General features: G+C 41.0%; 1 protein-coding gene across 1 annotated transcript in view; it reads right to left on the minus strand.

Moving 5' to 3' along the window:
- The window catches only part of LOC124552876 (lachesin-like), a 333,701-nt gene extending 319,148 nt beyond the window's left edge, over window positions 1–14,553 (minus strand). The window contains exon 1 of the mRNA XM_047130152.1: window positions 14,449–14,553. Coding sequence (XP_046986108.1) covers window positions 14,449–14,553 — 105 coding nt within the window. The remainder of the gene's footprint in view (window positions 1–14,448) is intronic.
- Window positions 14,554–14,904: the final 351 nt, after the last annotated feature.

Here is a 14,904-nt window from a genome sequence, read left to right on the forward strand (position 1 = left end):
TTACTGTGAAAATATTTTAACTCGCTCTTATTCGGTGAGCGAAACATCACTTCAGTCCATTTGCGTTACTGAATACCAGGCATGGGCAGCCTTTGCTGATCCGTTGGCCAGATTCACATATTACAACTTGAGCTCTCTCAGTATGTGAAGCGTCATCAGCAGTCCTAATGCGTAAAGTGAAAACAATAGCGTAATTCACCGATATGAATGGCATTCCTTTCTCCACACTCCACACCAGCAAAATATGTCTCAAAACAGGTGTTTCTGAGAGTACATTCACATAAAATTTTCTTGATCTACAGATACTTACATTTGTTTGCTCACCATGAACATTTTTCTTCACTTATGATGTTCTGCAGTAGCTGTCTTAAAAATTTCCGTCGTAAAATTCTACAACGTCGTTAATAACGAACCAATATCCACAACCAATAAAAGTAAACTTCTGAAGATAGGATTGTGAAGGTGGCAGGGGTAAAATATAGGGAGCGAAAAGCTATTTACAATTTGTGCAGAAAGCAGATGGCAGTTATAAGAGTCGACGGACATGAAAGGGAGGCAGTGGTTGGGAAGGGAGTGAGACAGGGTTGTAGCCTCTCCCCGATGTTGTTCAATCTGTATATTGACCAAGCAGTAAAGGAAACAAAAGAAAAATTCGGAGTAGGTATTAAAATCCATGGAGAAGAAATAAAAACTTTGAGGTTCGCCGATGACATTGTAATTCAGTCAGAGACAGCAAAGGACTTGGAAGAGCAGTTGAACGGAATGGATAGTGTCTTGAAAGGAGGATATAAGATTAACATCAACAAAAGCAAAACGAGGGTAATGGAATGTAGTCGAATTAAGTCGGGTGATGCTGAGGGAATTAGATTAGGAAATGAGACACTTAAAGTAGTAAAGGAGTTTTGCTATTTGGGGAGCAAAATAACTGATGATGTTCGAAGTAGAGAGGATATAAAATGTAGACTGGAAATGGGAAGGAAAGCGTTTCTGAAGAAGAGAAATTTGTTAACATCGAGTATAGATTTAAGCGTCAGGAAGTCGTTTCTGAGAGTATTTGTATGGAGTGTAGCCATGTATGGAAGTGAAACATCGACGATAAACAGTTTGGACAAGAAGAGAACCGAAGCTTTCGAAATGTGGTGCTACAGAAGAATGCTGAAGATTAGATGGGTAGATCACATAACTAATGAGGAAGTATTGAATAGGATTGGGGAGAAGAGAAGTTTGTGGCACAACTTGACTAGAAGAAGGGATCGGTTGGTAGGACATGTTCTAAGGCATCAAGGGATCACCAGTTTAGTATTGGAGGGCAGAGTGGAGGGTAAAAATCGTAGAGGGAGACCAAGAGATGAATACAGTAAACAGATACAGAAGGATGTAGGTTGCAGTAGGTAGTGGGAGATGAAGAAGCTTGGACAGGATAGAGTAGCATGGAGAGCTGCATCAAACCAGTCTCAGGACTGAAGACCACAACAACAACAACAACATAGGATGTCAAGTATCTTGAAATATCATCGTGGAAAAATAAATGTCTAGAAAAGCAACTGTTTGCAGTTAATTAATTATAAGTTACCTACACTTTTAACAGGTGTAGCGTTCCAGCAAGTCGACAACGGACAAGAATTATTTACTGACTTTAACATGAGAAAGACAAGAAAAACAAAATACAGCAATGAGATAGCAGTTCCAGTCGACAAGCAATTAGGAGTCTTTTTGAGATTTTTGGCCTCTGGATAGTTATTCGAATTTTTGAAATTTAGTGCATCAATATCCACAAACACCATTATCAAGCATTTTTAAATATTCTTCCATAAATACTTTTGATAACTGATCGTGGAAATATTCGAAAATTCGTTCCAGAATGAGTACAGTGTGACTGTCCCGCTCTCGCTCCCAGGACTTTCTTTCGCATAACGGTTGCCCGCCCATGCTGTATAGACAGTGGTTCCCAATCGCTCTGAGACCATTACCCATGAGTGTAATTAGGTATCAGCTAGTACCTCTGTCCTAATCCTCACCATCATCAACATTAGCACTTAACTAATCTTTAGAGTGAAAATGAAGTTTCTTTGAATTCATTTATTTTTAAAATCACCATAGATAATACTCAGTTTTTTCAGGTGTTTTTATCAATTAACTAATGAGTCAGTGGAACTATTATTTTGAACAACCTTTTTGTACTGATGATGAAGCAGTTATCAGAGCATTGCAAATGCTACCTATAGCTTCTTCTCAGAGAATGTTTACGATCCACTCTGAGGGTAGGCACTTAATTACAAACCACGTTTCCTTTCCCTAGCTGCACTTGCTTCACTCATGAATAATAATAATAATAATAATAATAACATTAATAACAATAAACTTTGAAGGCCTTACAGCAGTGTAGTAGCCATTACGTTGTTATTGTCGTACTGCATTGTCAGTTACTTCGTTCTCTGTTACGAAAGAATTATGAAGAAATTAATGGTCCATTGCGGGAACTACCTACAACTCAGAGAATGCAAGTAAATGTGAATGCAAGTTTATATATGCGAATATGTCAGAGTTTTACTGTCAAAGATAAGTAGTACAAAGTACGAAATTACATGCGTGTGTACTGGTTGGACTGTGGAGGAAGACGTTGTTCATACATTCGTTTCAGAAGCTGTAATCTACACAACAAAGTGTGACGCGAAACGCTAGTACTTGAAGAAAAATAATTATTGGTTTCTTTAGTAGTCAGTAATACAAGCTTGTGAAATCGTAATATTATTAATGATCTTTTAAAAACAATTTAGTTTCGTGACTGAAACACAATCGAACTTTTTTTTTTATCTCTGAGAATATTTCATTTCACCACTCATCGATAGCTACCCCTAGGATTGAATCACTGTTCCGTATTGAAATATTTGTACCCCTTATTGTTGTCTGTACAACTTGGGTGGACTGTCTGCAGTACCCAACACTTCATTCTCAGTCATACGATTTTTAATATGCTGTAATTCTACAGTTCAATGCGGTTTTTATTACTTTTCCGTTAAAGTATTAATTCGACATGAGTGTGGAATAATACTGATTCCTAACTTTCACTTTGTAATGAGACAAGGGCGGCGAGTGAGGAAACATCCTCTCATTAATTACATTACTTTAGAGATAACGTCCTTCATCGGGTCTGCGATCGTATGTGGCTCAACAATATACTTTTGTCTTGGTCGATATATTTTTTTTTATTACTTCTCGTGATAACGCATTTCGTTTTAAAGCGGCATCAAATCTGTGGTACGAGGACCTGACATCAGAGTGGATGGAAAAGACAGTGTTTAGAATAACTGTGCCGACTCATAAGCTAAACTGCATACTTCATGGATACATAGCATCTAGCCGAAACCAGATATCTTACTCAGCATTACAGGCCAAAAATGGTTCCCTCCGTGCGGCGCGTTGCAAAGTAAAACAAGTTCAGCCACACAGTGGCTGAAGTGAACGGCGTATTTCGAATATAATCTTCAACGTAACTTTAATGTGAAATAATTATTCCCAAGGCCCCGGGAGTAGACAACATTCCATTAGAACTACTTATAATGAATTCTCTACTCTGCAAATGATGAAAGTCTATATGAATGCAGCTTGCCGCTAAATTGGTGTAATGTTTTGTCTGTACAGAAGTGTATCTGTCGCCCTTATCGCTCTTTCACCCTCACACATAAATCGGTACAATAAAGTCAGGGCTTCGTGTTTTCTTATTAGGCTGATCCGTGAAAAGACAGACAAACAATTATGCTAATGGAGGATTCTGAGTAATTTCTCGAATTTCATTCGCTCTCTCTCTCTCTCTCTCTGTCCTATATCTGTGTACAGTTTAAATATATTAATTACGTGAAATCAGCCTAGTAGAATCTCTGGTGGAGCCCTTCGTCTTAATGTTCAGCAGCTGGCTTGCTAGAAAAGATCTTTACATTTGTTATTATTATTAAGCGCTGCATTCAGTTGGGAAAATCGATCGTTTGAACAATTCGTTCAGTTTACGACAGATCTAAAATTTCAGATGTGGACGAAGCCTTTTTGGACGATTTCAAAAAAACTCAGAGATTGCAGGCTCTCTTCGGCACAGCTGAAACTTCCCAATTAATTACAGGGCCCAGACAATCATCAATGATTCAGACAGAGAACTCATTCGTCATTCACTCTAGAATAAAATGGTCACGAACCTTATTTCTGAGGAAAATTGTATATTGAATCCATTTTCGTACATGTTCCGTTTTCTGTTGGTTCCAAGTCTCATGTAATTTTCTTTTACAGGTTTTTTTTTTCCTTTATCCATCACGCTAGCGGCACAAACTTACCTAGCTCGCTTTAGCGCGAAGAAGAGTAAATAAATCTCCGTTAGCAATCCGACAATCTTCCAACCGGTACTTCCGAAGCTGTTCCTCTCTCCCACTATATTAACCATGGAGCATACATTTCTGTACCTCTGTTGTTCCAGAGAATAAACGTACTAGAAAAATACCTTGGCGTCGACGAGCTGTCGGCGCATATATTACTAGAAAATCTGATCAGATACTTTTCAAACGTAAATACATGTGGATGATTTGGTTGACCATTATTAATTATTGCGTGGTAGAGGGTAATTTTCCGTGGGGAGATTACATACTGATGGCCTTGGGAGAGCCAGTCCTGACAAAACTCTACCATCTGGTGAGCAAGATGTATGAGACAGGCGAAATACCCTCAGAATTCAAGAAGAATATAATAATTCCAATCCCAAAGAAAGCAGGTCTTGACAGATACGAAAATTACCGAACTATCAGTTTAATAAGTCACAGCTGCAAAATACTAACGCGAATTCTTTACAGGCGAATGGAAAAACTGGTAGAAGCGGACCTCGGGGAATATCAGTTTGGATTCCGTAGAAATGTTGGAACACGTGAGGCAATACTAACATTACGACTTATCTTAGAAGAAAGATTACGAAAAGGCAAACCTACGTTTCTAGCATTTGTAGACTTAGAGAAAGCTTTTGACAACGTTAACTGGAATACTCTCTTTCAAATTCTGAAGGTGGCAAGTATAAAATACAGGGAGCGAAAGGCTATTTACAATTTGTACAGAAATCAGATGGCAGTTATAAGAGTCGAGGGGCATGAAAGGGAAGCAGTGGTTGGGAAAGGAGTGAGACAGCGTTGTAGCCTCTCCCCGATGTTATTCAATCTGTATATTGACCAAGCAGTAAAGGAAACAAAAGAAAAATTCGGAGTAGGTATTAAAATTCATGGAGAAGAAGTAAAAACTTTGAGGTTCGCCGATGACATTTTAATTCTGTCAGAGACAGCAAAGGACTTGGAAGAGCAGTTGAACGGAATGGACAGTGTCTTGAAAGGAGGATATAAGATGAACATCAACAAAAGCAAAACGAGGATAATGGAATGCAGTCAAATTAAATCGGGTGATGCTGAGGGAATTAGATTAGGAAATGAGACACTTAAAGTAGTAAAGGAGTTTTGCTATTTAGGGAGTAAAATAACTGATGATGGTCGAAGTAGAGAGGATATAAAATGTAGACTGGCAATGGCAAGGAAGGCGTTTCTGAAGAAGAGAAATTTGTTAACATCGAGTATAGATTTAAGTGTCAGGAAGTCGTTTCTGAGAGTATTTGTATGGAGTGTAGCCATGTATGGAAGTGAAACATGGACGATAACTAGTTTGGACAAGAAGAGAATAGAAGCTTTCGAAATGTGGTGCTACAGAAGAATGCTGAAGATAAGGTGGGTAGATCACGTAACTAATGAGGTATTGAATAGGATTGGGGAGAAGAGAAGTTTGTGGCACAACTTGACCAGAAGAAGAGATCGGTTAGTAGGACATGTTTTGAGGCATCAAGGGATTACAAATTTAGCACTGGAGGGCAGGATGGAGCGTAAGAATCGTAGAGGGAGATCAAGAGATGAATACACTAAGCAGATTCAGAAGGATGCAGGTTGCAGTAGGTCCTGGGAGATGAAGAAGCTTGCACAGGATAGAGTATCATGGAGAGCTGCATCAAACCAGTCTCAGGACTGAAGACCACAACAACAACAACAATTATTCCCTTTCATAAACATTACAATTGCAGTCTAAACATATTACACTATAAAAAGTTAAAAAGTATCACTTTTCAGTACGGAGCAAGATGGCGCAATGGTTAGCACATTATACTCGCATTCGGGAGGACGACGGTTCAAACCCGCGTCCAACCATCCTGATTTTCCGTGATTTCCTAAATCGCCTCAGGCAAACACCGCGATGGTTCCTTTCAAAGGGAACGGCCGACTTCCTTCCCCATCCTTCCCTGATCCGTTGATACTGCTGACCTCGCTGTTCGGTCCCCTGCCCCAAACCAACCAAACTTTTCTGTAAAAAAACGTGGCGCTACATTTCATACAATTAATTTATGTTATAAAAGACTGTTCCATCCACGGCAATGTTACTTCTTTGTACCAAATATCTGAAGATGCTGTAAAGCATTATAAGGATTAACAATAAAAAGAACTTAGTGACCAAGACAAGACTATAGAGTATATTGTTGTGCCTTTTATTAGCATTTGTGGGAAAAAAACTGGTATCGTCGGTAAGTAACATCCGAGCCGCCTCGCAAAATCACAACTCAGATCGTCAATGTAGATGCAATGGAAGAACGGAACAAGTCATGGACCAAGATACACTGCGACTATAACAAGAATTTATTTTCTGAGTAATGAACATCAAAAATTGTTGCTTAGAGTTAGTCGTAGATTTGAATCCATTTCCGACTGACGTATTTTTGGTTATTACAGTTAAGAATGTCTACACGACGACGCGAAGTGACTGTACAGTTCTTGACAGAATACACTGAGAAATTTAATTCAATTATAAGGATCCTGTTTCTATGTTGGCAGCGCTATAGACTGTGTTAATATCGCTGACAGCGTTCTGCGTCCTCGGCAAGAGATTCTGTGGTTGGACCGACGATCAGTTAGCGTGTGGATAGGGAAGTGTATGGACATGATATTCTTAGTGGAGACTCTGTGTTGGTAAGACATGCATTGTAAAGTCAGATGAAATAATTTGTTTATAAGAAAATACACAAGGAAATGTGTGATAATAGATGTTTGTCTGATAACGTTTGGGCAGTGGAATTATTGACAACTATATAATTTTTGGAGAGGATGTCATATGAGTTAGCTAAAATTTTCTAAATATATTGTTTGCTCTTCAGCAAAATCTTTCTTTCGTTAACCATATGCCTCCTAGTAGTTAGAGTCTATAGTAGTTAGAATTCTTATATTTAGGTGGCTGTAGCTGCTACTTGCTGTAGTTACTTTGGTTCGTGTTATGAAGACTTTAGCTGGCCGGAGGGGCCGAGCGGTTCTAGGCGCTACAGTCTGGAACCGTGCGACCGCTACGGTCGCAGGTTCGAATCTTACCTCGGGCATGGATGTGTGTGATGTCCTTAGGTTAGTTAGGTTTAAGTAGTTCTAAGTTCTATGGGACTGGTGACCTCAGAAGTTAAGTCCCATAGTGCTCAGAGCCATTTGAACCATTTTTTATGAAGACTTTCTGTGAGGTAAGTGACACATGAAAAAGAATCGGGTTTGTACTGTTGGGATTTGTGATTGAAATGAGTTTCGGCAATTGCCAGAGTTGAAGGTAGTTTCATATTTCTTTAATTTCATATTTTTTTGATTTGTATTATCGTTAGCGTTCCTTGCAATTCAGGGCGATTCTCCGTGTTAATTGTTGGAAGTCATGTTGTTATTATGTAGCAGTCAGATTGCGTTGGGATTGTATATTGTGAGTAATAAATGAATAGGTTAAGTTTGAGTTGTCTTTGTGAGAGAAAATTCTGTACGTCAGTGTTTAATAAATATAGTCGAAGAGGTAGTTTCACCATGAATGATTGTTTATGTTACACAGACAGAGATATTATGTGTAACAGTCTGATTACTGTTTTCAGTTCACAGCAGAGTGTGCAATTTCCCTTTATTAGTAATTGCAGCGTGAAGCTGGGACCAGTGTTTATCCTTAGTTTTAACATTAGTATTCTTTGGAGTGGAGCCACGTCTGAAGCGGTGGAACTTGATTGTCGTAGTAACGTGCATAAAGCCTCTGTTATGATTTTTGTGTTAGTTCATTAGTTTCAGCTCACCTGAGTCAGGTTCAGAAAAGGAAAGTTAGAAGCTCTGTAGGACAGTTAAGATTTGGAACAGATTGTTAGTTAATATTGTAATACTGAGAGAAGAGTTGATGGTGAAGTGCATTTTAGGTGAGAGAAATGAAGTAGGTGATTATGGTGTGGGCTGGGCCTGCTTATGAAGGCAAGAGTAGAGAAAGCCGTAGAGGAAGAGGGAGAATAGGAAGGGAAATGTTAGAGTTGAAGGGGACAAATACAAATCGGGGCAGATTTCAATATCTCGGGGAGGGAATCAGATGAAGATTCGCTGGAAGCGAAGCCATTTCGAAATGTCTTTATAAGTAGAATACATCAGAATTAAGAGTTAAAGAACTAATTCACTCACATAATAGTGTAATCGAAGAAATAGTTATGGTACTTCACAGCAAAATGGATCACAACAACCTGTATATTAACATAATTGCGAAATAGTAGACCACATCATCGACTTCAGTGAGCGACGGCTAAATAACATGACAGCTTGTAAAAGAGCAACCAAGTGAAAGTTTTCCATAAAGATTAATATTAGACACCTTTAATCTGTTTCATTTGTATACAGTTTTCCTTACAATATGTCTGTTGAATTATACAGTACTTTATATTTCCGTGAGTTTTTTATGTAATGCTTTATTAGTTCAATCACTAAAGTATTCTGATGTCTCTTGCAAGCACTTTTATAATCATTAAGCAGGACCATTTAAGGAATGGCATCAGAGAACAAGCAACGTTCTATAATGTTTATTTATCCACACACATCTGGTTTCAGTAAAGAAGTTATCTTCGAATCAGGGATTAACGATACAAGTTTAAGAATGTCAAATACGTAATTGTTTCTACATGCAGCGTGTGTTATACTGCACCAATTACGCTTTACATTTTTCATCAGTCACTAACTTTAAAGTTTACACCACAACTGCATCTTATGATTCACACTACCTGGCCAAAGTTGTACCACAAATCCTTGCATAGCGGTAACACTATGATGGACTGTCGACGTTGCATTTGATGGCTGATGAAAAAAAGTAGGAGGTAAGACACACGTGTATGATTTTGCAACTACAAATATAGTAGTTACGTATAAGACGCTGAGGAACTTTCCTTAAACTTTTAATGTTAGTTGGTTATTTAGAGTTGGTCACTTGGTGTCTTTGAATAACTAATCACTACAACAGCTGTTGGTCGCTCGGTGATGCAGTTCTTTAAATAAATTAAACGTGTGTGTAGAAAGTTTGACACAGACGACAGCAAGCTTTCCCACATAGCGTAGCACGCCATCACACGAGGTGCTACGCGGACCACGTGTGAACATCAGGTTACTGGCTACGGCGTGCGTCGGCAAACATTGGGTGCTATCAGCAAACAGAGTGACGCGTCGCCTGGGAGTAGTGGATGACGCTGCGGGCCGCCGCGCCGCTGAAACCCATTAGCTCACCCCTGCGTCTAGGCCACCCACAATACACTACAGTCTGCAGGCGCTGAGCAGCGCCGGCTTAGGTACGTAAGTCATCCTCTGCATACCAAGATTCTACAAAAAATGTAGCCACTTCACCATAGATTCTATAAAAAAATCCAACTCCCATACATAAAAGAGCTCCAAGGGTCTGTTTACCTTACAAATGAGTTAACATGTCAAATATTTCATGTTAAGCATGTAAAATCTATATGGCTGCAGACGTAGAAAGCAAATTCATTAAAAGATAAACTATTTACTTTCATTTTTCCGGAAGAAAATGCTGTTGTAAGGATCTGAAGTTATGGTTAAATTTTATTAGAATTAACTAAGTGCTCTTATCAGCAAACACTAGAAAAGATAACTACACTCCTGGAAATGGAAAAAAGAACACATTGACACCGGTGCGTCAGAGCCACCATACTTGCTCTGGACACTGCGAGAGGGCTGTACGAGCAATGATCACACGCACGGCACAGCGGACACACCAGGAACCGCAGTGTTGGCCGTCGAATGGCGCTAGCTGCGCAGCATTTGTGCACCGCCGCCGTCAGTGTCAGCCAGTTTGCCGTGGCATACGGAGCTCCATCGCAGTCTTTAACACTGGTAGCATGCCGCGACAGCGTGGAAGTGAACCATATGTGCAGTTGACGGACTTTGAGCGAGGGCGTATAGTGGGGATGCGGGAGGCCGGGTGGACGTACCGCCGAATTGCTCAACACGTGGGGCGTGAGGTTCTCACAGTACATCGATGTTGTCGCCAGTGGTCGGCGGAAGGTGCACGTGCCCGTCGACCTGGGACCGGACCGCAGCGATGCACGGATGCACGCCAAGACCGTAGGATCCTACGCAGTGCCGTAGGGGACCGCACCGCCACTTCCCAGCAAATTAGGGACACTGTTGCTCCTGGGGTATCGGCGAGGACCATTCGCAACCGTCTCCATGAAGCTGGGCTACGGTCCCGCACACCGTTAGGCCGTCTTCCGCTCACGCCCCAACATCGTGCAGCCCGCCTCCAGTGGTGTCGCGACAGGCGTGAATGGAGGGATGAATGGAGACGTGTCGTCTTCAGCGATGAGAGTCGCTTCTGCCTTGGTTCCAATTATGGTCGTATGCGTGTTTGGCGCCGTGCAGGTGAGCGCCACAATCAGGACTACATACGACCGAGGCACACAGGGTCAACACCCGGCATCATGGTGTGGAGAGCGACCTCCTACACTAGGGTACACCACTGGTGATCGTCGAGGGGACACTGAATAGTGCACGGTACATCCAAACCGTCATCGAACCCATCGTTCTATCATTCCTAGACCGGCAAGGGAACTTGCTGTTCCAACAGGACAGTGCACGTCCGCATGTATCCCGTGCCACCCAACGTGCTCTAGAAGGTGTAAGTCAACTACCCTGGCCAGCAAGATCTCCGGATCTGTCCCCCATTGAGCATGTTTGGGACTGGATGAAGCGTCGTCTCACGCGGTCTGCACGTCCAGCACGAACGCTGGTCCAACTGAGGCGCCAGGTGGAAATGGCATGGCAAGCCGTTCCACAGGACTACGTCCAGCATCTCTACGATCGTCTCCATGGGAGAATATCAGCCTGCATTGCTGCGAAGGGTGGATATACACTGTACTAGTGCCGACATTGTGCATGCTCTGTTGCCTCTGTCTATGTGCCTTGGTTCTGTCAGTGTGATCATGTGATGTATCTGACCCCAGGAATGTGTCAATAAAGTTTCCGCTTCCTGGGACAATGAATTCACGGTGTTCTTATTTCAATTTCCAGGAGTGTAGGTGATATGCGCTCCGTTTCAGGACGTCATATCTCCTGAATGTGGATACTGTCTGCAAAATGTCTTGCGAATAGTGGTGGTACAAAAAAGTGGCAAATTAAAACGTCATGGCTGAGGCTGAAGTATTTATTGCACGGAAAGCGAATATGGAGTGAGCATAATAATTTTTCGTTTCATTTTTTTGTGAGGGAAGTCAGAAATGTTTCGAATAGGTTTAAAATCTGAGAGCTTTTCATTCTCAGAAACTGGATGAGTATCTTCTGGATAATTTTCGAGCTCTAATTTGCACTGTTGCAAGACAAATACAGAGTTCCTAATTTCAGTATATGACATCTGTGTTAAATTTTTAACGCAACATTGTACCTCTTAAAAAGTAGATTATGACAGATATCAAATTTTTAAAATCAGTCATTAATTGTATGACTGAAGATCAGTTTTTTGTTTATACAAGCCTTTAGTTGGGCAGCGTACGACTCTGTCTGGGCGAAAGTTTTAGCCATTTAGTAATATACATCATGAGCTTTAACTGCACTCTATACACTTTTCCAAACCCTCTCTGTGTTTTTCTTGTTTGGGTGGGGGTTTGGGGGGGTGGCTGCAAGTTTTTTTACTGGTTTGATTTCGCCCGCTACAAATTCCACTCCTGTGTGAACCTTTTCGTCTCAGAGGAGCGGTTCCAGCCTACAGCCTCAATTATTTGCTGGACGTATTCCAACCTCTGACTTCCTCTACAGTTTTCACCATTTACAGCTTCCTCTAGAACCATGAAGTTTCCCCTTAACGCATGTCCTATCATCCTGTCCCTTCTTCCTGTCAGTGTTTTCCATATATTTCTTTCCTCGCAAGTTCTGGGGAGAATATCCTCATTCATTACCTTATCAGACCACCTAAGTTTCAACATTCTTCTGTAGCGCCACGTCTTAAATTCTTCATTTCTCAACTCCTCCGGTTTTCCCAAAGACCATGTTTCACTATCATACAATTCTATGCTTCAAACGTATGTTCTCAGAAATATCTTCCTTAAAATAAGGCATATGTTTGATAAATGTAGGCTTCCGTTGACGAAAAAAGCACTTTTTGCCTGTGCTAGTCTGCTTTCGATGTCCTCCTTGCTCTCTCCGTCATTGTTTGTTTTGTTATCTATGAAGCAGAATTCCTTCACTTCATCGGCTTCGTGACCATCGACCCAAATTCTAAGTTTCTCGCTGTTCTGATTTCTGCTATTTCTCATTACTTTCTTTTTCTTTACTTTGCTCTGAATCCATATTTTTTATTTATTAGGCTGTTCATTCCATTCAACAGCTCCAGGATTCTTTTTGATTTTGGCAGAAGATAGCAACGTCACCAGCGAATCTTTTTATTGATATCCCTTCACCCTGAATCCTGATCCGGCGATTAAACTTTTCTTTTATTTCCGTCATTACTTCTTCGATGTACAGTTTGAACAGTAGCGACTGATGATTACTTACATGTGTTATAGCTTTTTACCCCAAGCACTTAGTTCTTGGGCTTTCAGTTGTCTCTTGCGTCTTATACATATTGTATGTTACCCGTCTCTCCTTGTAGTTAACCCATATTTTTCTCAGAAATGCGAACGCCTTTCACAATTCGACATTGTCAAACGATTTTTCATAGTTGACAAATTCCATGAACGTTTCTTGATTTTTCTTCAGTCTTGCTTCCATTAGAGCCGAAAATCAGAACTTCCTCTCTGGCGCCATTACTTTTCTACAGCAAAACTAGTCGTCATTTCACAGATCGTCAATTTGCTTTTCCATTCTTCTGCGTATTATTCTGGTCAGTAACTTCTATGCCTCAGCTGTTGCGCTGATTGTGAGATAATTCCCGCTCTTGTCGGGCTTGCTGTCTTCGGAATTGCTTGGATGATGATTTTCCGAAAGTCTGATGGTATATAACAGTATCATACATTCTATACACAGCGTGAATAGTTGTTCAATGGCCATTTCCTCAATGTTTTCTACCCTTGCTGCCTTATTTGATTTTAAGTCTTCCAAAGCTCCTCTAAATTCTGATTCTTGTACTGAATTCCCATCTTGTTTCTGTCGACTACTGTTTCTTCTTCTATCACATCAGCCAAGTCCTTCCCCTCCCCGAGGACTTCAGTGCACTCTTTCCACCTAGCCGCTCCCTCCTCTGCATTTAACAGCGTTACCTATCTAACAGTACTGTGTTTGGCAGCCAATGTCGTTCGCTGTGATACTGTGTTGTGCCTCATTCTATTTCGTACTGTTTCCTTTTATTGTGATAAGGGTGCTTAATAGTGACATTTACTATTTACTTTAACATGTAACTGTGATAGGTGAGTTTAGTTTCGATTACGAACAACATTCAAGCGATTTTTACATCTGTGTCTTACTTCAAATTTCGTGGAAGAACGAAGCACAGTTTAAGATGCCTGTACGGCAGCGCGCAGACAGAGCCTCTTCCCCCTGCTTAGCTTCTTACCCCGTGGCAGTGAGCCAGATGGTAGTTATCACACTGTACCTGTACCAACTGACGGCAGCCAATGAGATTTAGATCCACCTTGCAGTGAATACCTCTGGATGGTGATAACTGCTCTCCGCAAGAGTGCGTGGTCGTTGTACTTTCTTGAACACAGTAAATAGTTTGAGGTGTAACTGCAAATGCAGGCGTTTTTCTTATCAATGCTGAAGTCTCGAGGCCAAATATAGTTGATAAACTCGAGCAGATGTAGCGTCCAAAAACGTTAATGCATTCCTTGAAAAAGGAGTTATGTTTCCAAAACGCTCTAGTACTTTTTTTTTGTAAAATAAAAGAAGGCTGACATTAGTGTATTTCTAGAAGAAAATGTGGGTAATTTAAAGCTACAGTCACAGGCAGCCCCAGACAAAATCTATGCGACAGAAGTTATCGACCATAGTAACAGTTTCAAGTGATTGGCAACACGGTAGATGCCTGGCAGCTCTCTGCAAACCCTGTTCGCTCCCCAATTCTCTCTCTCTCTCTCTCTTTGCACAGAGGCGCCTAACTGCGTGACGCAATTTACCAGTGTCGTCTACTGACCTTGAACTGTCCCAGGTTGTCGACGACGCACGACAGCGAGGCATCCCTTCCGAGGGCGACCGTCACGTTGGAGATTGGCTCCACGAAACGCGGGCCGTCCGTCATCGCTGAAACAGAACGAGTCTGTCATTGGCACAGTTGTTTCGCCAGTGAATCGCAGAAGACTTTATTTACTCTTTGCTAATTACTTTACAACAAGCACAGTAAATAGTGAATTAACAGTATCTGAAAATAAAACAGCAGCTTTGAAAAGCAAGTCTGGTTTCCACGTTACTACGAGAGACGGTGAAGTAGTATGAAAACTGTCGTGGTAACTAAAAAATATCATTTTACAGTCACCTACCTCAGAAACAAAATTCGTTAACACGCCTAAATATTTTGGATCTACTCCTCCATGTGTAGTGCGACTACCGAGAATAGAAGTATTTTTTATCTTAATATACGAATATATGAAAC

The sequence above is a fragment of the Schistocerca americana genome, chromosome 1 (assembly GCF_021461395.2).
Source record: "Schistocerca americana isolate TAMUIC-IGC-003095 chromosome 1, iqSchAmer2.1, whole genome shotgun sequence".
In the NCBI taxonomy this organism is placed as follows: Eukaryota; Metazoa; Arthropoda; class Insecta; order Orthoptera; family Acrididae; genus Schistocerca; species Schistocerca americana.